At 30.4% G+C, this 24,748-nt stretch overlaps 1 protein-coding gene across 1 annotated transcript in view; it reads right to left on the bottom strand.

Moving 5' to 3' along the window:
* Nucleotides 1–9,007: 9,007 nt before the first annotated feature.
* Nucleotides 9,008–24,748, bottom strand: part of LOC140062207 (methylmalonyl-CoA epimerase, mitochondrial-like) — a 56,299-nt gene continuing 40,558 nt past the window's right edge. The window contains exon 5 of the mRNA XM_072108303.1: nucleotides 9,008–10,399. Within this exon, the coding sequence (XP_071964404.1) occupies nucleotides 10,247–10,399 (153 nt within the window). The 3' untranslated portion in view covers nucleotides 9,008–10,246. The remainder of the gene's footprint in view (nucleotides 10,400–24,748) is intronic.

Genomic DNA, 24,748 nt, shown 5'->3' with positions numbered 1-24,748 from the left:
AAAACCATTATTTATCATTATTAACAATATTATCTAAAAATAATAAACAAAAAATAAGACCCAATGAAATTAATAACTTAGCGATTTGGAGTTTCTCGTTGGGGCAGCAGCTTTTTTTCACAGATCTCCTCATCACCACCGTTTATGAGATAATTACTTAATTTCCAGTATATCAATGGGTGGTTCAATATTATTAATGTAAAAATATAAATAATATTTTTATATATAAATTTCATGGCATTAACTTTATCATTTATACTATAGGCCTACCGTTTAATTGTTTTTATCGTTAACGAATATTCTGCATTTTCTGCAATATTTTTTATAATCGCTGTTAATTTGTTTATCTGTTGGCCTAGCTAACTAGTTAATACCAGTAGATGATTCTATAGATACATGTTAAAATATAGCTTTACAGTAACATAGTTGAACATCATTAATACGGTACCGTAACTATTCCGTATATAATGTCATTTATGCTATAGTACTCACAGCTACTACAATCAAAAGTCCCGATTTCACCAAGAAATATTAAGATATTAAATAGCCTGGCGCAATCGTTCATAAATTAACTATGAGTTTGATTCATTTCAGTCTTCACAAATGAGTAATTTGTCAACTGAACTCCACAAATAGATGAATCATTTTAATCTGGGATGAACGGCAATATTCATTTACAACATCATAAATCCAACCTGTTCCTGGTCATCTGACGCGATTGAAACGCGTTAGATCTTGGTGAAAAACTCATAACCAAATCAAGCTCGTTCCTAGTCATCTGACGCGAATGAAACGCGTTTGGGCTTGGTGAAAACTCAGTACAGGTTATAACCGAATCCAACCCGTTCCTGGTCATCTGACGGGATTGAAACGAGTTTGGGCTTGATGAAAAACTCAGTATAACCGATTGACGCGTCATGTATACACAACTTCCTAACAAGTTCATGGTATACATTCCCAACAATATAAATGAAAACACTTAATAACAAAAACAATATATAGTAATTAGCTATGTAAACCTAAAGTCATTCGTAGACCACAAGCTCAGACTTTTAAATCTTAAAAGTAGGCCATGCAGCGATTTAGCGAAGAAGTGTACATACATGGCAATGTTAGGTCTAATTAAAACAAAACACATAGGTCTAGGCCTATTAAAATATTAGGCAATATATACAATATACAGAAATTGTAGTTTATATTTACAAATAATTCCCTCTTTTTCTGTCCTATGGATAATACCTTTGGAAACTTTACAATCACAAAACAAGCAAACACAATAGAAACGGAGTGTTTAAAAGGGTTAAAGAAAAAAACAACTATCATCGAAAATGATGTGACTTCCATAATATTACAGCAGAAATTAAATTTAGTATTAGGCTAGATTAAGGATTTCATTGCAATTTAATTCAACTTTATTTAACCACCACGGAGGCTTGGTTGATAAATTATAGTAGGAGGATGCGTACTGTTAAGCAGTTTATTCCGTTTGATGCAGGTAGTTTAGTTAATCGTGAACATTCAGGAGTCTGACTAGGTTCATAGCGGGGTTCATAGTTACACGCTTGTCGGGTGGTTTACGAATCACATCGCGTTAGGCTGTTACAAAGGTGTTGTTCTGACGGGTAACATGTTCAGATCACGTATAAACTAATCGGGGATTCGATAGTTCTGGACAAGGAGCATAGCTTGTCATTCAGCTGGCGGATAATGATGAGTTTACTATTACATATTACAGATAGGTACGTCTACCTCAAATAATAACATAATCGACCTTTCACAGGTTTGTTCGGTTCCGAATAAGTAATCGGGTTTGTTCGGTTTCAAATAAGTAATCGGGTTTGCTCGGTTTCGAATACGTAATCGAATTTGTTCGGTTCTGAATAAAAAATCGATTTTTTTCGGTCTTTAATTAATAATCGTGTTTGTTCGGTATCATACATATAAGTAGTCGTGTTTGTTCAGTTCAGAATGAGTAATCGGGTTTTATCAGTTACGAAGTTTGGAAACGAGAACCGAACACAATTCGAACAGGATATGCTTAAATTATACAGATGCATGATTAAAAAATACCACACACACATTGGTGTTGACAAACAAATTAATTCCGGTGCTATTATTATAATAAATATTTTAATTAAAACAGTATAAATTGATTAATTAAAATAGAGAAAAAAGAAGAAGAATTAAAATCTATTGAATTAATTCATCCAAATTGAAATTTAAAAACAAAATCGTTTTATATTATTATAATTAGCATACTTATGACACACATGTCTGTATTTCATGTATTAACTGCATCAATTAGAAGAAGTATGATAATTGAACTGTGGATAGAATGTTTAAAGTAAATAATCCGACATCTTTGCTCAATTGAAATTAAAAAGTAAACGCAAAAATAGTCGTATAACAAGTTATGTAGGCTTAAATATACATCAAAAGAGAAAAGGCGGATAAAGTCCTCTTCGTGCCTCATTAGAGTGGAACGAGACCTATTATAGGTATGGTAGACCCTTCCTTTGGGAGGGACACGCTCACGTGAAATAAACGAGGAGAAGAAATAGGCCTACGGTCAATCCTTTTTATTCAAGGGACACCTCCGCACACCTCTACACTTGTCTAGAAGGTGCCTTCTACTGTATTTTAATTCATATATTTAACAAAGACATTTTCAGGAAAAAGCAATATTACAGTAATTTCGGAGTCAGCAGAAGACCCGGAATGATACAAACAAATATGAAAGTAAAATTTATACAATTTCATTTCATTCAAAGTTAGGGACGAGTGGAAATTGATTTGTTAATATCGTTTACACTGTTTAAAATACAGAACAAATATTACGTTGTTTTGCGGAATGTATTATGACTATTATCATTACGTCACAGGTTTGCGTCAAACGCGCCATTACACGCGTCATCATCAGTTGCACGCGTTAGACTTGTATTGCATAACTAAGTTGACATTTATGTTGTATCATTCTAAAAGGTCATAAAATATACGACTTCTTAATAAGTAAATGGTAAAAAAAAATGAGCACAATATCGGTGGATAAAAATGTGACGTAACATCGTTACGTTTGGTTAATACGTGGAAGCGTGCACGTGCGGTTAAAAGTAGACCTACATTGTATGATAAATAAAGCGCTTCTAATTCTGCTAAAGCTACTTTTGAAGCTAGTTTTAGAAGCACATCCAGTTCACCCAAATGCTTCCCGACCGCTAGCTGCCACTAAAGCCTGGTTTCCATAAAATCGCTACACGACAGAGCGTAGCGATTCTATGGAAACGCTAGAATTTATCGGGGATCTAGTACGCGATCGAGCGCTAAATATTCTTTGGTACGCGTATACGATTCATCGCCGACAAAATCGGCAAAGTTGAACATGGTTGAACTTTGCCGATTTGACTGCGATGAATCGGGGAGCCTTCCCGATTGCGTCGGTGACATCTGCGCGTGTAGCGATTTTAATGGAAACGCTGTAGCTGTATATCAGACAGCTTCATACGACGATTCCCAACGAAACGTCTTGACTCGTCGGTGCTGTCTGAGTTGAATCCCGACGAGACGTCTTGTAAGATAACGTAGTTTTTAGGTCGCGTAATATCGCGTTTAATTTCTCTCGACGAGACGACTTGTCGTACGACGCTGGTTGAGTTGACCTTTATAGGTGCAGGAAACTGCCACATCAACCTATTTAACGCGTTAGATTTAGGCTAAAAGAAGGGGAGAGGGGGAAAGAGTTATCGGAATTATCAATATGTTATAAAGTCATAAAAATCAACTTTTAAAACTGGATTCATAACAAACCTCTGGTTCTGATGATCGTTATTAGTAGGCCTATACTAATATCATCCACGCTCAATTAAACTAATCTTGATTTCACTATATGCATGCAATCACAAATAATGCTAATTTTAGCTGGCATTAATATACTAGTTATCTCGCTCTTAATTATTGCTTTCACTGTTAGTCGATCACTTGCCAGGTCAGCCAGAGTTTCTTCATCAACTGGAATCTCGGTCACTGTCACCGATACGGTAGAATATCACGTTTTTTGTTACTGTTATTATTCCAAAGATTGTCGTGGGCCCTATGGCCTACTTCTATACGACGAGCGTGCTTCAGAATACATTAAACATACACTATACTACGGTCTTTCAAGGCATATACAGTGAAAAGCCTTATTCAACCATTTATTATGCATTAAAGGTTCCTAAACATTTAACTTGCCAAAACAAAAAAACAGTCATTGGTTCGAATCCTGCACAAAAGAAAACTTATTATTTCTGTACACTAAGTTACGTAATTGTTAATCGTTATTTTAAAAAGAGTTTCCCGATAAACAAAATAAATAATGACATACACAACAGATTATCAATATGCTGATCACCATACATTTTCGTATTTTTTTCTGCATGTGTGAAAATGTATTAAAATCTAAACACTAAACTCCGTCAAAAATATGGCCAAAATCTTTCAACCTATAGACCTAGTATCTCGTTCGATACTATTAATGAAGTTCTAGGCCTACATGTAAAGTAAGATTTTGGTATTTTTAGAAACCTCGACATGCGTTGACCACACGTCCTATCGGCACGAAATCAACATGTAACGCTACATGAAATCGATCCAACTCGGCCCCCACGTCATCATGTAACTCATGTGATGTAACATAAACTATGATATCCATGCCCGTACTCGATAGCCGTGTTTATTTCCCTCAATTTACGATGGTTATAGCTTAGGAACGAGCTGTAGAAATTCAACGTATAATTCATGTCCAGACTGCGTCGATGTATTATTTATAGGTTTACATCACCTGTGAGAATTCCCAGATATGGAATTCAGCATGCGTGTTAATCCATAAGGCGGTTTATGTATCAAATGTACCATGAATTTATTATCAATCGTTTCGATTTGTCATCAGTTTTTTTTTATATCTATGTCATCATTTGATATCATGATGTTGGTATACGAACAAAACGTTATCACGTTGGGTATACAGACAAAACGTTGTCACGTTGGGTAAACGAACAAAACGTTATCATGTTGGATATACGAACAAAACGTTATCATGTTGAGTAAACGAACAAAACGTTATCACGTTGAATAAAACGAACAAACGTTATCATGTTGGATTAGAAAAAAAACGTTATCACGTTGAGTAAACGAACGAAACGTAATTACGTTGGTTATACGAACAAAACATTATCACGTTGATTAAACGAACAAAACGTTATCACGTTGGGTAAACGAACAAAACGTTATCATGTTGGATATACGAACAAAACGTTATCATGTTGAGTAAACTAACAACACGTTATCACGTTGAGTAAACGAACAAAACGTTGTAACGTTGGGTAAACGAACAATACGTTATCACGTTATGTATATGAACAAAACGTTATCAAGTTGAGTAAACGAACAAAACGTTATCACGTTGGGTATACGGACAAAACGTTTTCACGTTGGGTAAACGAACAAAATGTTGTGGCGTTAGGTAAACGAACAAAACGTTATCACGTTGTGTATACGAACAAAACATTATCACGTTGAGTAAACGAACAAAACGTTATCACGTTGAGTAAACGAACAAAACGTTATCACGTTGTGTATAAGAACAAAACGTTATCACGTTGAGTAAACGAACAAAACGTTATCACGTTGAGTAAATGAGCAAAACGTTATCACATTGTGTATACCAACAAAACGTTAATTCGTTGAGTAAACGAAAAAAAAACGTTATCACGTTGAGTAAACGAACCAAACGTTATCACGTTTAGTAAACGAACAAAACGTTATCACGTTGAGTAAACGAACAAAACGTTATCACGTTTAGTAAACGAACAAAACGTTATCAAATTGAGTACACGAACAAAACGATATCAGGTTGAGTAAACGAACAAAACATCATCACACTGAGTAAACGAAACCAAGCGTTATCACGTTGAGTAAACGAACAAAACGTTATCACTGCTAAACGAGTGTGTAAGGTCTCCGTGCATGTTAGGAGAACGTTTCTTAATCTTTTAACCATACTTAAACAAAAATCTCAATAAATACTTGTTATAAACCGAATCACGTAAACTAAACGTCTTTGGCATAGTTTATTAACATACACATGTATTTGTATTCTATCCATGCACAAACATGATTGAATTTTCGCCGAATTTATATATTCCGACTGTCAATTACAAGCCTAAATAATATTATTATGTCCATATTCAACGTGACCCTTTTACTAAGGTTGGCAATCATTCGGTATGTTATAATGATAACTGTTCGTAAAGGCAGTACGCGAACATTAATTACACACGGAATGGCAAGAGATTAAGGCGTTCATTTATAACTGGTGATTAAGATAAATAATGCGCACCGAATGCTGCCTATATACGCGTTTCCATTTAAATATCCGTAGCAAAATCTCACGAGTTTTATTTTTTACCTACTCAAAACAATTTTACGATTTTCTTTATGTGGATATATGGATACCGGTACTAGTAATGAAAAGAGTCAATTATATCGATTTTTTTTTTATACGGCGGATAATCATAGAAATATTTAATAAATGATAGTTGTGATTGATAATTTCGGTCACTTTGATAACCTCTCCATAAAACATATATTGAAATGGATTGTAAAAAATGGACCAATTACTAACATATATTTAATATCACAATGGCATTACTTTGAAAATTGTGTAGGCTCTAATATGACTTCGACACAAATAAACCGTTCCTGAACATTGTATAGCCTCTGAGGTTTACATAACCACATTTAAAAAAAAAGCAAAACATTAATTTTAAAAGATAAATATTTGCTTAAAATGTGTATTTGCATATTGTTATTATATGTAAATATGAAAACAAATCGTCAAAAAATAATAATATTTATTAATAATAATTATTTGTGGTTGCATAAGCGTAAAATTTTAATTTGGTGGACCGAAAATTTAAAGCGTGGATCGAAACCTATTAATATTTTTGCAGATTTCAGGAAGAAAATGGTAAAGATAATGAATATCAACTGTAGCCCTCTGGTAATAACATTTGTTAACCAAAAGCATCAGTTTAAAATATACCGGTTTTAAACACGAACGATAGTCTATTTTAAGTTGTTCAACAAAACGTGTATATACACATTATGGATGCAATTTCCTTCCATTTACAGAAAAACTCCCTAGGTAGGTGAAAAAGAAATGATGATACGGAAACGAAACACATCTAGAATCATTTGAAATCCGACAGGATTGAGTGAAATTGCTCACGTGACTGCACGAGTTGTCATTAAACATTAAAGCACGTTTATCTTACGACGAATGCTAATAACGGAGCGTAATCCAACAAAAATGAACATGAAAGGTTGAAATACTATGCCAAGTTCGCGAATAGTTTAACATATGTTTTATCGGGCTTATTCACGACATTATTTTTCAGGCAATGGTTCTACGTAAAAATACTCGAGTAAAGATACATTGTTCCGTTCCACCGCGAAACGAAATAATACGGCGTCGCTTTCTAAACTATAAAGGAAAACCATATACTAGAATGCACCTTAACTAAAAAAACGAATACAGTGAAAAATAGTTTTTAATATCAAACTACTCGCTTCAAACTGAAAATGCCACTTATTTTTAGAGTGGAACGGTTTTCTAAAAGGCGAGTGTTTTACTCTTTAGAAGTCAACATTGTCTGAAATGATGTACGGTAGTCGTTTGGAGTGACCTGTGACTTGACTAGTGACCATTCACTCTAAAAGAGTGGAATTTTACGCTTTAACATTATGAGAGTAACGTAAACATTCCACGAATGAAGTAGTTCAGTCGAATAGCCTATATTCATTTTCATATTTAATGATTAGTAGGCCTATTATTAAGATGAAAGGACAATTCCGAAAATACCGTTAAACAGAGTGGAATATCTCGCTTTGGGCACGATTATCCGTGAAAATACTTAAGAATATTACTGTTGTATTTTAATAACAAGTGTTTAATTTAATGGATAATTCGGTATTTAACCGGGGGCAATTTATACGTTTTACACAACAATTGAGCTGGTGGCCATAAAATGTTCGTTTAAAAAAAAAAGGAATTGTCCGTGCTGTATAAAACGGAGTATGTATAATTTACTATAACAATAAAAATAAACTCCATATAATATAAACCAAATAAACGGTTTATCACAAACAATTATCGTGTCAGTACAGTAGATATAATAAAGACGATTGAAAAAAATCCTATACAAAATAAAAACCTATCCAATCATGTTATCTTGTATTTAAAGCATGGGTAACAGTATTCTTACTGAAGAATTAGGCTGAACGAATGAGTGTTTCCGCGCCGCGCCTTAAAGCTTGGTTCCCACTAGAACGTAACGCAAGGACGTAAACGCAACGCAAGCGTTTTAACCAATGACAAGCGAAGTTATAGACAGTTAGCAATCACAAGCGAATAAGCCATCGCTTGTGATTGGTCAATTCACTTGCGTTGCGTTACGTCCTTGTGTTCCGTCGCTTGTGGGAACCACGCTTTAGGCAGTTATATTTAAGAGGACGGAAGCATTAGGAAACTGTATCACGCGGAAGCTTTAATTTACTAACGTTGAAAAAATGAGAATTTGTAAAATCGGACTGGGCATGCTCAAACCCCACAGAATGTCTGGGAGAAGAGAGTATAAAAAGTGTACTATACAGACGGTACCGGTAGTCTGTAAGATCTGTTCAATAAACAATGTTTTCATTTTGGCTATAATGTAGGATCTATGGTAACTATTTTGGCGAATTGTGTGTATCACTTAGTAAAGAGTAAATCTTGGTGTGTATAGATAATAATTGTTTTTTAGTGAGCACGTTTGTCGGCGGTTGCATTTAATGAAGATCAGAATGAACAATAACAAAAACTGTTACGTCAAAAAGACGAGCGGCGTTTTTTTGTAAGAAATGTCTTGTTAAATTCATTGTATAGATTAAAATATATGCAGACAAACATAAAGAAATACACGAATCGATAGTATTCATTTGTCGATTTAATCGGAGTAAAACTTTATTTTAACATGCATTAACAATTTTATATTGTTTCATGATTCCGAGATATTATAGTATTTTCATTTTTTTGACATGTTGTCATCATTAGCTGTGTTTTGCCACTAACATTTCACTGCTTTCGTCATTTACGTTTCTGAAGATCATGACGGTTCAGTAGACAAACATTTGAACAATTAAGATATTTATAGCACAAATCCCCGATCACACCTCAACTTTCAAATTGTACTTGCGGCGGTATTTCAAAATTGTCAATATATTTTTATGATTTTTTTAAAACCTTAGGCATTATCAAAGTAAAAACTGTAAGATTAATATATCGTTATCTCTTTCTCTCTTTAGTGGAAAGTATAACCAGTTGAAAAAATAATTTGTATATGGAGGAATTTGAGAGAGTAGGCGTAGATCACCGTTTAGCATCATTATTTATGCTATTTGACAGGCCATCATAATATTATTCATAATTCTCAATTGCCATTAAACATAATTATATAAAGGTATATATGAGGGAGAAAAGAGTTGATATCAAATTGAAACATTTGCTTGGTACTTTTTCATCGATGGAAAAAATCCGCAGTAACAGTTGGCTTACAAAAAAAAAGAAATAAAATGTTAAAATAAATATTTTATATAGGCCTACATTGATTGGGAGGGCATAGGGAAGGTATGGATATATACAAATTACATAGAGATGGGAAGACAGAGATAGGAGAGAGTGGAGGTCTTTACTTGAGGTGGAAATGAGACGGAAGTTTGACATAAGAAACATTTCTACAAAGTGTAATACATTATTTTAGAAGGGATAATTTGATTGGACAAGCAACTTTCAAACTGACTGTTAGCGGGAATAACACTTCTCTCTATTCAAAAATGGTAACAGCAAAACTCATTATGTTAAAGCATACATTGACTCTTTGTGAAATTGTCCCAACAAGAAGTAATAATACATTTAGGGAATATCAGAGTAATGAAGAGAGATCGGTTGTTTGGCAAACACAACCATGACAATAAACTGAGGTGTTTAGAATGTTTCTGTTAAAATATTAATACATCAACTTAATAATGAGAAATTAACACACTAGAATGAATGGTGTTTGTGTAATCAGCAGAGCCCTAGAAAATTGAACAATTGTTGTACCATAAACAAACAAGTAGTGTATTGAGTGTCGATATCAAAAAATAATAAATGAATAAATAAATAAATAAATAGCTAAGTTTCTTCTAACTCCACTAGGACACCATCGCAATCTTTTGGATGAAGGAAGACAACTGGTTTGCCATGAGCTCCAATTTTTGGTTCTGGATCCAACGCACGAACGTTGTTTGACTTTAAATCTTGGATAGCTTGCTTTATGTCATCAACCTGAAAATACACAACATTCAATAAAAAAAACATCAATAAAATTAAATAATGTAAGAATGAAAGAACAAGCTCATCATTAATTTTTATTATGATAATGCTTTAAGTTTTATGTTCTAGACAAAATGGTTTGTAAATACAACACATACATCTTGAATATTGAAATAGTCAACATAACTAATAAATATTTTGGTTTAACATAACAACCAGTTTCTCTCTTCCTTTTTTCTTGTTTGTGGCATGAATCACTACTTTTATTAATTCATTTTAATGGGTTTTTATTTATTTCCACGAATAGGTTTGTATTTGTTTCTGTTATATATATTTTTTAATCACAACGTTTATTCACAATTACCATATTCAATAGCATACCAAAAAAAAAGCAGATGCTTGACAGTTTGGTAACCATTTAAATGTACAGTACATATATGCCAGACAACATTAAAAAAAACATGTGTTACCCACGACCGGTCAGCACCTCCGGTGGGACACTCCGCTATAGAGAAAAGGGGGAAATTCCCCTCTACTTTAGAAGTGACGGACATAAGCGCGACCACTAATCAAAGTGTCCACCACTGGTGAGGTATAAAAGGACAAAAACATCTCAAAAGGCCTACATATAAAATTTATCAAATACATAAGGAAACCACAAGAAGTATGACATTTCTATCCCACCATTTCACCATTTATGGCAAATATGGAGAAGGAGAATATATATTTAACATAGTCAAAAAGCAATACAGATGTCAGTGGCTTATAATTATAATTTGCTTTACATGTTTTATATTAGACAAACTGACATTGAAGCCTTTACGCATGACATTAACAAAATCCATGTCACAACTTATGACATTAATATTTACAGTTTTCCCTATAAACATCTTGCAAAATTGATCAAATTACATTAATTATTAATATGCTTACTGTATTTACTTTTAAAAGTTTATTAAAAATTAATGTTGTTTATATTGTACTTTTATTCACTGTAGACAAGAATTGGTTGCATAGAAATTTTAAAAAAATAATTAATATATAAATGAACATTATTTAAATGCCTGTTTTTGGATTCTTATTTTATTAAAATATATTAAATATTGACTACTCTTTATAAGAATTTAAAATATTGCCACTCAAATATGTAGATGCCTTTTCTATACAATTATTTTGATATAGAACAAGGACTTAAATTTAAAAGAAAATTTAATTTAGGCATAATAATAACATTTTAGTAATCTTTTTCTGTTACTGTTACTATTTTATTAATAAATAATTATTTGAAATAATTAATTGGTTATAATATTTATATTTTTTAAACAATATTTAAATACTATTATATAAATATATTAACATTATTCTTAAGCGTTTTAAAAATTATTATAATTCAGAATGAAATATTTTTAATAATATTTTTAATTTATGGCTTTTTTTGTTCAATGCTTTTATCAAAATTTATAAATAAAGAAATATTTAATTTGATTTAAATAAATCTTTAGTTAGGAATTAAAGAAATGTTAAACTCTGTTCACCTTCTGTTTTTCTTATATTACAAAAAAAGATTTTAAAATTCAGTGATGCATAACCATTAAATATTAAAAATCCAACATACGGCTATTGAATATCTAATGAACGCAATTTCTTTAATTCTGAATAATTTCAGCGACTCTGTTCTGATGCTAGCATTCATAACATTATTTCAATCCATTTAAAAACATCTGTAGTTTATATTAGGATTTTAAGTAGTTGCATTTGGGTTAATATTAACATAACTTTTTCAAGGCTGTTTCATTCATGTGTTTTCCACCCCACTTTAAATGCATGCAATGGCAAATAATAAAAGTTTTCATTCATCAGTTTGTTAAACATTTAATTGTTCTACCTATGGCAATTACCTATTTACATATTCAATTCATTAAAAATTGTTTTACTTAAGGAAATGTTTAAATAATAATTATTTGGTGATAAATATATAAGTAGAAAAAAGTACACAACCCATGAATTGTAACACTATTTTAACTTTATAATATTAATGAATAATAGATGTTGAGTTTCTCAAAAGATAACATTTAAAACAACTATTCAACAGAAATATTTTTTTTTTAACAGTACAGTATAATGTTTGGATCCTTGCTGAAGATGATGGTATATGAATGTAATCGTTGTTACGCATGTGTACAATTGAGAACTATTACTCTGTTCCACCGTACCACGTAGAGGGCTTTAACACTTACATTACAACCATGAATATTTGGTTAATTGTTTAATTAAAAACTGGATAACTTTTAACAAGGGAAGAGAAATACATTGTGTCTTATAAAGCCACAGAAAAAGTGTGAATATTTATGAGAAAAATCCTCCACAACCCTGGCTAGTTGTTTGATTGTTCTTAAAGCTTGGTCTAAATTATTAGACTAGTGTGATGTGCTCAAATATGGTAGTGATATACCCAAATATGGTAGTGATATCAAGTCCATATATGGTCACATCACATTTGTTTGTCATATAAAGTTTGATAGTGTAGACAGAGCTTAAGAACCACCAGAACAATTTTTAGTACCATGTTCCAATTGTAAGCACTTATTAAAAGAAAAATAATTTCACATAAAAACAATATTTTAAAATCATTTTTTTACTCTGTAGCGTGTACATGAAGTTATAAAATAAGCTTATATTATATCTCTGTATGACAAGACTATGTGCAATAATAATACTTCATATAATACTTTCTTTCAATCCAAACAATCCAGAAACACAATATGTGAGCGAGTCATATGGCCGAGCGGTTAAGGCAGGGGCGCCGTTTACTGTACCTAAAGAGCCAACAACAACATCGGCAAGGGTTCGAGGCCGACTCGCTCCTAGTTCTGGTGGTGGAACAAGTCTTCTCGGATAAGGACTATAAACCGTAGGTCCAGTGTACACAGTTATAACCTGTGTGTACTTTAAAGAACCCAGTTCATTATTCGAAAAAAGAGTAGGGGGTTACCCCGGTGAACTGGTTCACACAATAGCCCCTGTATCAGGGGGATTACCACCTATCTGATAGGACAGTGATTAATTCACTATTGGTAATCCTTGGCCACATTGCCTAAAGACATAAAATAAAATAAAAATAATGTTACAATTACATAATGAACATAAGTATAAATAACATAGGACAGAAAAGGAGGAAAAAGAGGAAGTATACATTATATAATGAATTTAAACTAAATCTTGCAGCTCATCAAACATTTATAGAAGTTCACAGACTATGAAAATACTACACCGTAACAACATTCTACAAATTCTAAATATCAAACAAAAATGTTATGGATCACAATTATGTAAATTAATTCATAATATGTAAAATAATTCATAAATTAATGATAGGTAGAATCAAGTTCAATACTTCAGTTAATTATTCCCATCATGTGATTAATATCTCCTTTATAATTTGTGAAAATTATCTTTCAATAAGAATTGATGAGTCTAATTTGAATAAATATAGTATTATACCAACTTTAATAATCTGCTAATAATCTGAAATTATGTATCATATCAACAATTTGTACTATGGTCAATTTACATAAAATTATATTTTACATTATACAATGCACAAAATGAAATTACTGTGATAATATTTTAAAGTAATTTTAAATATCTACACATAATAAATTTATGAAACTTAAAAATACAAAAATTAAAATAATTACAGATTTTATTTGTGTATAGGTTTCTTGTGAAATTTTACATTATATTTAAAAAAAATTAAATTAAAAATATTTTATAATTATATAACGTATTGTAGGATTCTGTAGTTATACATTTAAATAAAAGGATTATGCAAAACATAATTGATTGTCATATTTCATAATCACACTACAAAACACATTAAACTGGAGGAAATATTTACAAAATCCTAAACATTCATTGCATTTTTTGTTGGGCTATTATAGCCTTTTTTTATTTTAAAATTAGTGAAACAAAATAACCTTGACTTTCCTATGACACTACAATAAAACATTAGAATGTTCCATTTTGAAACAGGGAGGATAACAATATCCATTTAGATAAATAACTTTCATAATTGAGGCTTAAGAATCACAGTGTGCTGATTGGTTGAGGATTAAGAAGGTTTATTGGTGAAAAAAAGGGAGGAATTTCGAGCTAACTGGGTCGAACAATAAATTTGTCATAAAAAGTACAGTACAATAATATTGACGTTTTTAACAAATGCACCAAAGAATTTAGAACAGCAAAATGAATAGGACAATGATAAAAAATTATTAACCAAATAAGATATTAAAAATAATCAAAATATATTTGGTCGATTTTTGTGTTTATTTGTGTAGCATTCTTGTTTTAAAACCTTAAATAGTATAAATAAATTAGCCTAAATAATATTAAAATTATTAATTTAATTTATGTTTACAATTTTAAAATAAATTTTAGTTTTTTAATACTTTTAGTACTATACTGTAAATAAATATATACTTTTTGGAGAATAATCATTTGTCTGAATGGTTATTTTTCTGTTCTTGTTTTTTTATAATTTTGTCTTATATATACCTGGCACTGTTAAGAAAACAAATGAATTATTAATGTTATCTTAGGTCTTACATAAATACCTTTCTGCTCCTATGTCATATAGTTTTGAATGATATTTTAGCTTAAAATACTCTAAATGCATCTTTTTTTGAAGAAGTGTGTCTGTGTTCCATAAGTGTAGTTTCCATCAAATAATTATTATTAATTATAACACTGTACATTTTAATTACTATTTTCATTAGCTATATGATTTCTTTTCTCGTATTCGTTTTATACAGATCATTTAACATACATTTATGTCACTTTTCTAAATAAAACAAGTACCATTTCAAACACTTTTGAGTGAAAGGGGTTTTTATCAAGTTTAATCAATTCTTAACAATGCTCAACTGCGGTAAATAACGCATACCACACACACATCAAAGGCAGTCACACCTTGGACTCCTGTTAAGGCTAACAACAAGAAACAACACACTTTGATAATACATACATACCTGATATATTGTTAGGATATTATAAAAATCAAGGACAGTCCAAGCTAGCCACAGGTTAACTATAACCATTCTGTGGTGAATTTAACAATTTAGCCTCTGTTGTTTGGCATATCCTATGAGATTTGATTTCTGTAATCTCCTATGTAAATAGCTTTTGTATAATTTTACTGTACAATTGATGTTTTTCTGGTTGGGTTAAATTTACATGTCTATTTTGAGACTTACAAAAGTAACATACACTAACTAACTTGTTATTACAAAGATAATGACATCTATGTACTGTAGGTACTGTATGCGTTCGTGACTAAAATATAAAATACCAAGAAATATATAAACCATTTCACTTTTCACAAAATAAAAATGTAAATAAGAATGGTTTAAAAATTTAAGTTTAAAAAACATATTTTTAATATTGTAATTTGTTAAATGTAATGTATTTTTAAATTGTATTTTATATTATATTTTGTCATTTTAACAACGAGGTACATTTTGATTTACCTACAATATATCCGGTGGCCTGCGGGTTCAGCTGGAAGGGTTACCTCCTCTAAATAAAGTTGAAAAAAATAAAAGATAAATACATTTTAAACTGAAGCTTATATGCTAAACAGTCGTGGTGTGTGGAACAAATCTTTGTTGCCAATATAATACAGTAATAATAAATAAATAAATACCTTTATTGTCAAATTTTTAAAATAGCAATTTTTCAAGACTACCACATTATACAAAAAAAATATATCTTAAATTGAAAGTACTTTAAATTATAATCTCTCATTCTTGTACTGGTCCGTGTACACATTTATGTATGTTTGTGGAAAACATTGAAGTTTTCAATATTGAATATCGAAACGTGGCAGGCTGAAGGCGCTTGACCTTTGACAAGATCGCCTATATTTTTTAGTATATTAATTTTACAATACTTAGTATTGTATATTCTGGTACAGCCGCCGCTCCATAATCTCTTTGCTCTTCTTCCTTATATCTATATTTTTTAAATTTATACTAAAAAATATCTTTTTATTAATATTATAATAATTAATAATATTATATCAGAAATTTATTAAATAATATTTATCGCATAATATACAATCTACGATAATTGAATTAATTGATATAACAAATTATTATACCCAACTACTATCTTCAATTCCTTATGCAGAACATCATTAGAATAAAAGAACAAATCACACATCTACACATAATCAAACATTGTATATTCTATCTCTAACAATTTTTTCAATCTTCTATCGACTAAAGCTGAAGTATAGTCGTTATCTCGGGACCGTTCTATGGTTACCACCAGGTAGGCTTACTTCATCAAGGCTTCTATGAATGGATGTACTGGATAGGAGCAGAAAAACTAGTAGACCATACCCAGTACCGTTTTGATTACGATCAATAGGGAAATTACCTCACGACTTTATCTATTTATGATGTGGCACCACATTAGTATTAGAAGAAACAGTATACAAGGTAAGACTCACTTAATACCAACATGACAGTATTAGAATGATGATGTAGATAAAGATTGCATAGCATTAAACATATACAGGTTAGTGTAAAGTCGGCCACGATCAAACCAGTTTGCAAATAGCTTCTGGAAATTTTCACTAACCAATCCCCATTATCCAAAAACAAGTTTGATGTTATTGCCGCATGTTCGTCGAAACGCAAGCATATGATGTGACACTGACGAGAATAATACTATGATTAGAATGAAGACGGCTAAAAATTATCGAGATGAAACATCATAGCGGAAGGTTGTAAAGATGATAGAAATATGGATTCTCGAGTTGTCATGACATCCATAAGACATGTTAGATGATGTTGGTTGCCATGCCAACATCTATGATGAACAGCGAGGCAGCTGTCATGTTTCATAATGTTGGGAATCGGAAGCGACATGAACTCTTATTAGACAGCTAACACATCCATTTTACTCAATCTACAGAGTATTCTAGGCTATCTAGATGCTGTATATCGGTATATGTCATGTCATATACAATTTATACCAATCTCAAGGCTAATAGATAACTTATTAATAACCTCATGAATATTCAATTTCTGTTTAAAAGGCAATTATATAAATATAACTTATTGGAAAATAATAAATACTGAGCTATGTATTTTTTAGATTCTATAGCCTTCCAGTTAAGTGTTTCAATAAAAAAACAAGTATGAAAAAGGTCACAGTGAAAGAGATATGCAGTATAAAGCTAAAAATATATTATTTTTTGTAATATACACTTAACAAGAAAAAAAAAATTATTTATTGAACAGTTCATATATACATGTATTTATTCAGTTATTAGACAACAACTGGGGCCCGCATAGACTTGCTTCAAGTCTGTATATAATTGTCTTTTTTATGTCATTCCCCACGTCGTCGTTTTGATTTTTGTCTGAAAATACCCAAACTCAAGTAATACACGTATGAAACGCCATATGTGCAAAAATATTTATATTTTTACTAATATTAAGACAAAACTCCGTCTGGAGCCCAGACTAGGGCCCGCACTAGAAGCAATAGCTTGTCTCATGAGGGTCCCTACAATACAAATATGCAGAAATAACATACAAGAATAAAACAGTTTTCTACATAAATAAAAATAAACAAAATGCAAAATTAAACTTTTAATGTATACATACTAATAAAAACTTAATAAAAAATATTTGTATATTATTTTAACTGCACAAATACAATAAAATAAAATATTTATAAAGATTAGAAAGACATTAAAAAGGACACTAATATGCCTACAATTACAACAACTACAATAAATGTTTGTTGAATCAATTAATTTGACAGATAAATTGAAATAACGAAAAAGAAAATACTGGATTTGAATCAGAGTATCCCATTAAATTCTGGCAACTAACATTTTTTGCTAAATTAAGATTTTCAAACAACTAAATCACCAACAAACCAACAGTAATAATGAGACAGCGTATCACGTTACATTCCCTCGATGATACTAAGAAAGGGGAAAAAATTATCATTTCAAATTTTATTTCTTTCATGCAGATCGTAAGTTGTGCAGTGAGAATTGGCTACCTGGTTAGCGGAGGATCGTTTTTATGTTTGGATCGTGACCTCCTTTCGTGGAGACATACTTTTCAGTGGCGATAGTCATAAAAATGCGACAATTTTCTGGCATGATCATTCTTCAAATTTGAAACTTTTTAAATTATGTATGTTCAATAAAGCTGAAAGATAGCTACTGTATTAATAATACATACAATTTTTGTTATTTAATTGATAGATTTTCTTTAAAATAAAATAATGTATAATATAACAAAGAATTAATACACATACAAAATTGCATAAATGTTTCTATAGTATAACAAAGTTTAAAAATAAATAATAATTAAGTCTATATTTTTATTGAAATTGATTCATTTATTATGTTATATATATTTTTTTATTTAGTATAAAAATACAAAAAAATAAATAAAAAGGCAGTCGAACACTGAAATAATGGTGTTACAAAAATATAGGTAATGAAAAAAACATTCAGTCAAAAAAAAAAATATAACAATGTGCTTAGATTATTTAACTAAATTTCAATTATTCAGGATTACCCCCAAGATGGTGAAGGTATAAACATATACAAAAATTATGTCACATTAACAAATAGTATAAGACTAGAGTACAAGATTGGTATTATTATTAATTTATGATATGATCAATGAAATAATATAATAATAAAATAATAGTTCAGCATAGTAGATTGAACAAAATAAAATACCAACTCAAATCAAATTGTTACTTTAAATATATTCAGTTTAATATCGAAAAAAAATTATTCAAATTCAAAATTATATACAATTTCAAAGCTTCACAAAACAAATTATATATAAATGTACAAAATGCAAGAGCAATTTAGATGTATTGCTGAACTGGATTTGACCATTTGTTTAGCTTGATATTATATTAGAATTGCATTCATAAAAGAAAAATTTTGACATCAAATTATGGCTGGCATTAAGTGGAAAGCTGGATTCCTTGGCTATGTGTTTTTGCATTAAATTTAGTAGAATCTTGGGAAATCAATTTTGCTCACATGTTTTAAATGTAAGTATTGCTGTGGGTATATGTAAGGATGGATAGAGTCATGTTTTTTCAACTGAAAGTTATTATTGAAATACTTCCAACAATAAGAAAAAATGTGGAACAAAGTAATTAAAATATAAAATTTCAGATTTATACCAATTTCAAATAATATTATATCTTATCCTACTAACTACTACTAGGTGATTTTCTATAAATGGTTATTCGTCTATAAATAGCTATCAAAAGCCATTAACAGACTGACCAATAAAACTGACCACAAAAGTATGGCTCACCAGCAACTTTACCACAAGAAGTGTGCCTTGACCACATGTACAGGGTATATTGCATCATATTATCTACTAAGAATGTTTAACAAGTCAACAACTAAATATTATTGGTGATTTTTTTTCAGCAGGTAACCCCAGGTAACCCGGGAGCACCAGACAGTGCTCTAAAATTAGGACATTTCAAAGGTCTCTAGGTTCAAGTTAAGGTCAAAAAGCAAAATTATCTTAACTTTCAGGGTCTGTTTCTATTTAAAAACTTCAAAGAACTTCAAAACTAGTTTTTACTGTAACAAATAAAAAATCATATTATAACAGCCCAACTATCACAAAATATATTATATAAATGTCATTTATTATCTAGTGAGCAGTCTCATGTGTGTTCCATTCATTTTACCTACTTCTGAGGTGAGGTCAAATTTGAACCATGATTGCATTACATTTAAAATCTTTCCACAGAAACTGTTTTAAAATCTTTTTTTTTGTGAGGGACAATTTTGATTGGAAAAAAAAATGCCCTATTTGTTTAACCCCAACATCATGGCTTAATATTGTGACAATGTACAAATGTAATGAGTATACAAATAACAATTTATATACTCATCAAATTTATCATATATTTCTCATTGTTACCTCATCATCTCCACTCAAATCAGTTCAAATTACATTAATTATTCTCTGTTATCATTTATATGCAAGTAAATTGAATACGAATAGCATAACATTGATATTAATGTATAAATGCCTATGGTATGTATGGAAAAAGTATCAAATGCAAAATACAGATAGTTTTGTAGATTTGTATTGACAGATCACCTATAGCATGGAGAAAAGTCATTTCCTTAGTTTATCAAAGGAAGAAAATAAATCTAGTTATAATTTATGTCAATTAAACATTGTGTGTTGATGATCTGTCTATATTATTATTATATTCTGTAGACAATTTTTTTGCTTTGTTGTTTATATTGGTTATTCAATACATTGCATTTTTTCCATTTTAAAATTGATTTAATATTTCCATTTTATTATTTTGGTGTAAAGTCTGAAGATCTTTGCTCTGCATAGCACACGATCTATAGTAATAGTATGTCTCTTCAACAAATATATTTGTTGACATGAAGAAATAAGTTGAATGAAATAAAGTTCTATTTTGTTGGTACATGCCTAAAGTCTAAAGATCTTTGCTCTGTATAGCACATGATCTATAGTATGTCTCTTCCACAAATATATTTGTTGACATGAAGAAATAAGCTTAATAAAATATTTAAAATTTAAATTTTGTTGGTACATGCCTAAAGTATAAAGATTTTTGCTCTGTATAGCACATGATGTATATAGTATGTCTTTCCACAAATATATTTGTTGGCATGAAGAAATAAGCTGAATAAAATAAAGTTCAATTTTGTTGGTACATGCCCAAAGTCTAAAGATGTTTGCTCTGCTTAGCATGATCTACTGTATAGTAATAGTATGTCTCTTCCACAAATATTTGTAGACATGAAGAAATAAGTTGAATAAAAATAAAGTACAATTTTTTTGGTTTAGGCCTAAAGTCTAAAGATCTTTGCTCGGCATAGCATGCAATCTATAGTATGAAATATATTTGTTGAAATGAAGAAATGAGCTGAATAAAATAAAGTAGCCAACTAAAGCCTTCTGGTTTTAGTATGCAAATTAACAAGGAAGAAAAACAGGTCATAAAAACTTGATTAAACCTGTCTATAGTAAGGTAATTGACACGGGTAGAAAGGGATTATAGTCGTCAGAAAGAAATACAACAAAATCCACAATACGTCTCCATCTTGTATGACTCAGTCGCGTTGCTACGACAACATACTCTATTCATCATTTGAGTCATTACCCATAACTTGCCAATTCTAAAGAACATTGAATAACTATAATTGTTAGAAAATGGATTAAAATATGAAGATTAGATTGGTTTTGCACGAATCGTGGCACTTACGATCTAAGTCAATGCTCTTTGGCTTAATACAAAGGCTATTATTTGTCACATCATGCCATATTTTTAAATTATACAATTATACTTTATTTTACATCTCCCTGAATTATATAAGGAGGACATTGTAAGGTACACCAGGAAAGGGGTGTTGTTAGAAAAGAGTCCAGTAGACAACCAGTTCCTTATGACTTCATCATAAGAACGGATACTGTACTAAGGTGCATGATTGGTTTGAGCACGGAAATTCCATAATATTTGCTAGACTTGCTAAAGCAGGTTTCTTTATTATAATAATTTATATAATTATTTAAAGGGTTATTGGTTCAGTTACATTTCAGACATTGGTCAAGCTATGATGCAATTTTTGCGACTTTTGGTTATGGTATCAAACTTTCTAAAAGCTCACTTGTATCAATCAAAAATCTCATAATCAAACTAAACCAACCTGTCCGAAATCTGGTAGAAAAATAAAATACATTTTATCAAAATGTAGTTAAAATAATTCAAATATAATATACTTTCTTAATTATAGTAGATTTTTTATTTCTTATAATTTAAAATATATTTTATTGTGGTCAAAAAGAGAGTGCGCTGTTCAATTTAACAATACTACAATAGCAGGCTGTAGTAAAATTAACTATTATAAATTACAATTTTTTATTTGCTACCTAGCATTAGCAAAAATGTCAAAGTTGAAAGTTTAAATGACAGGTCAGACATAGGAAATGTAAAAATTCATTTAAAAGCTGTAAATTTTATAGTATCTGAGTATCCTTGCATAACGGTGCTCAAAATATTAGTTCACTTGTCACAATTAATTTATATCAATTCAAATGCATTCTTTTACACAATTAGTCTACACATTCCTCAGGCAATTTCTATTTCTTACAACAACTCAAAAATGCAAATATTTAACTACAGCACTTGGATTACTTTCTTTTTTTTTCAGAAACATAGTTAGAAGACATACTTTGATGTTCTGTTGCTTTTCAATTTAGAAATATTTAAATATGTTTTTAGGGAGTTATGTGTAATTGTGTAATAGAATAGTATGCAATTATTTCTTTATGTGTTCTAAGAATCTGTTGGAAACTGTTTAAAAAGATCTGATGCAAATACTTTATTAAGGGAGCCCAACATTTTTATACAGCAAGGTAAATACATTGTAAAAACAAAGACCAAATAGAACATTTGTTCATTTCTTTCAGTACTACATTTTTGTTATATCATGGAGAGAAACAACATATTTTCTCCATGGTTATTGAGGAAAGAAATGTAATACCATGGAGAAATCAGTTATTTCTCCATGGTAATACTAATGTAGGCCTACGGTGTTAAAAAAGGGTGCGAATAGCGTGCACTACAGATCTTATCACAGAGCATTGCTTTAAAATAGATTAAGCCTAACAACATTTTTCATTTTAGTGGACCGTATTATATGCTACCAGGCATTTCCAATATTACTTCCGAAAACTTGGCCTACAGTACATGACTAAATAAACATGCTTTACTTACTTTATCTACAACAACCAATGTTTCAATCCTACACATACTCTTCCGAGAATATTGACAACAGAATATAACATATTACAGGCTAAACAACACAAAGAGATCAGGCATACGATGTTAATGAAGACACCAATGTTACGCTGTCCATACTTTTACATTCAATGTTGTGTACAACTTCCCTTAGACATACTTGGCCTACAATCCTAACATACAAACATAGTTTACTTACGATTAACAACATTTCTATTTAATTTGATTCGCAGTACATTTCCGAAAAATAAACAGATCGAAAACATTGATAAGAACGAAACATATTTAAGAACACATTAAGCAAACATACAGTAAAGTCAAACTATTTAATACTTGTGCGACCTCCAACAAAGAAAGTTATTGTAGCTGGGTAAGTTGTTACATTAGCACATGATGCCTTGTATAACATAACAGGGTCGCTACATGAGGTTATGACATTGTCGCATGCTGGATACGTATGTCTCACTTTTGGCTCACTTCCAAAACTATGAACTAACTTAACACAACATTCTAAATACATATGCTCAAAAATAAATGCCATGGTTTTTTTTTTCCATTCGTTTTTTTTGTATCCTATATTACTCTCAGGGATCAGCTTGAATTTCTTTTTGTATCAAATTTACTTTGATTTTTATGATATGTTTTTCAGATGTTTTTCTATGTTATACATGTATTGCACCTGGTTAATAGAGCTGGAATATCCGGATTACATTGTGTTTTGTGGCATCTCTCTTTGCATACAAATACATTGCATGATATATGGCAGGCTATTTGTTTAAGGGGAACCAAAATAATGATATTAAATCTCAAATAGCTTGTTTCTATTTTTAAAATAAACAACTCCAAAACAACAAAGATTCCATTGCAACCTTCTCATTGATAGTTGGTCGTATATCTTCATTATTATCCACAGAGAAAAAGTTTGCACTGTTCTGAAGATAGGCCAAACTCAGACAATGATTTCATTAAAAGTCAACAATTTCAAAACAGAAATATATTTCTTTAGACCAATTTTTTGTGAAAAATAAGTATTTCACACAGATCACTTCTTCTAATTAAATATCGTTTAATATTTCATTTAGATACACAGGCCTCATGTTTTTGGTATGGTTTCATGAAAGCACATACTGTTTTATCCTGATGATATAAAAACTAACAGTAATGTGGAAAATATGTAATTGATTTTAATATGAATAAGTTAATCTAAAATAGAATTATATATAATTTGTTAAAATTACAAAATTAAGTAATTTTAATATCTATAATATAAATGCATTTTAAATATTTTAAAGATTTTTAATACCATAAATGAGCTTAAATTCATAGTAAAAATAAAATATTAATGGTATAATATTAAATTTAATATTTAAAAAATCATTAGTAGTTAATAACAATATATCATTCATTGTTTCAATTTGTTAAACGTATAAACACACAATATAAACTAAGTCGCTAATCAGAACAATAAATCAATATACCAATTACATACAGTAGTAT

The sequence above is a fragment of the Antedon mediterranea genome, chromosome 11 (genome assembly GCF_964355755.1).
Source record: "Antedon mediterranea chromosome 11, ecAntMedi1.1, whole genome shotgun sequence".
In the NCBI taxonomy this organism is placed as follows: Eukaryota; Metazoa; Echinodermata; class Crinoidea; order Comatulida; family Antedonidae; genus Antedon; species Antedon mediterranea.
The sequence above is the reverse complement of the archived record's forward strand: the minus strand, read 5'-3'. Positions and strand labels throughout refer to the sequence as shown.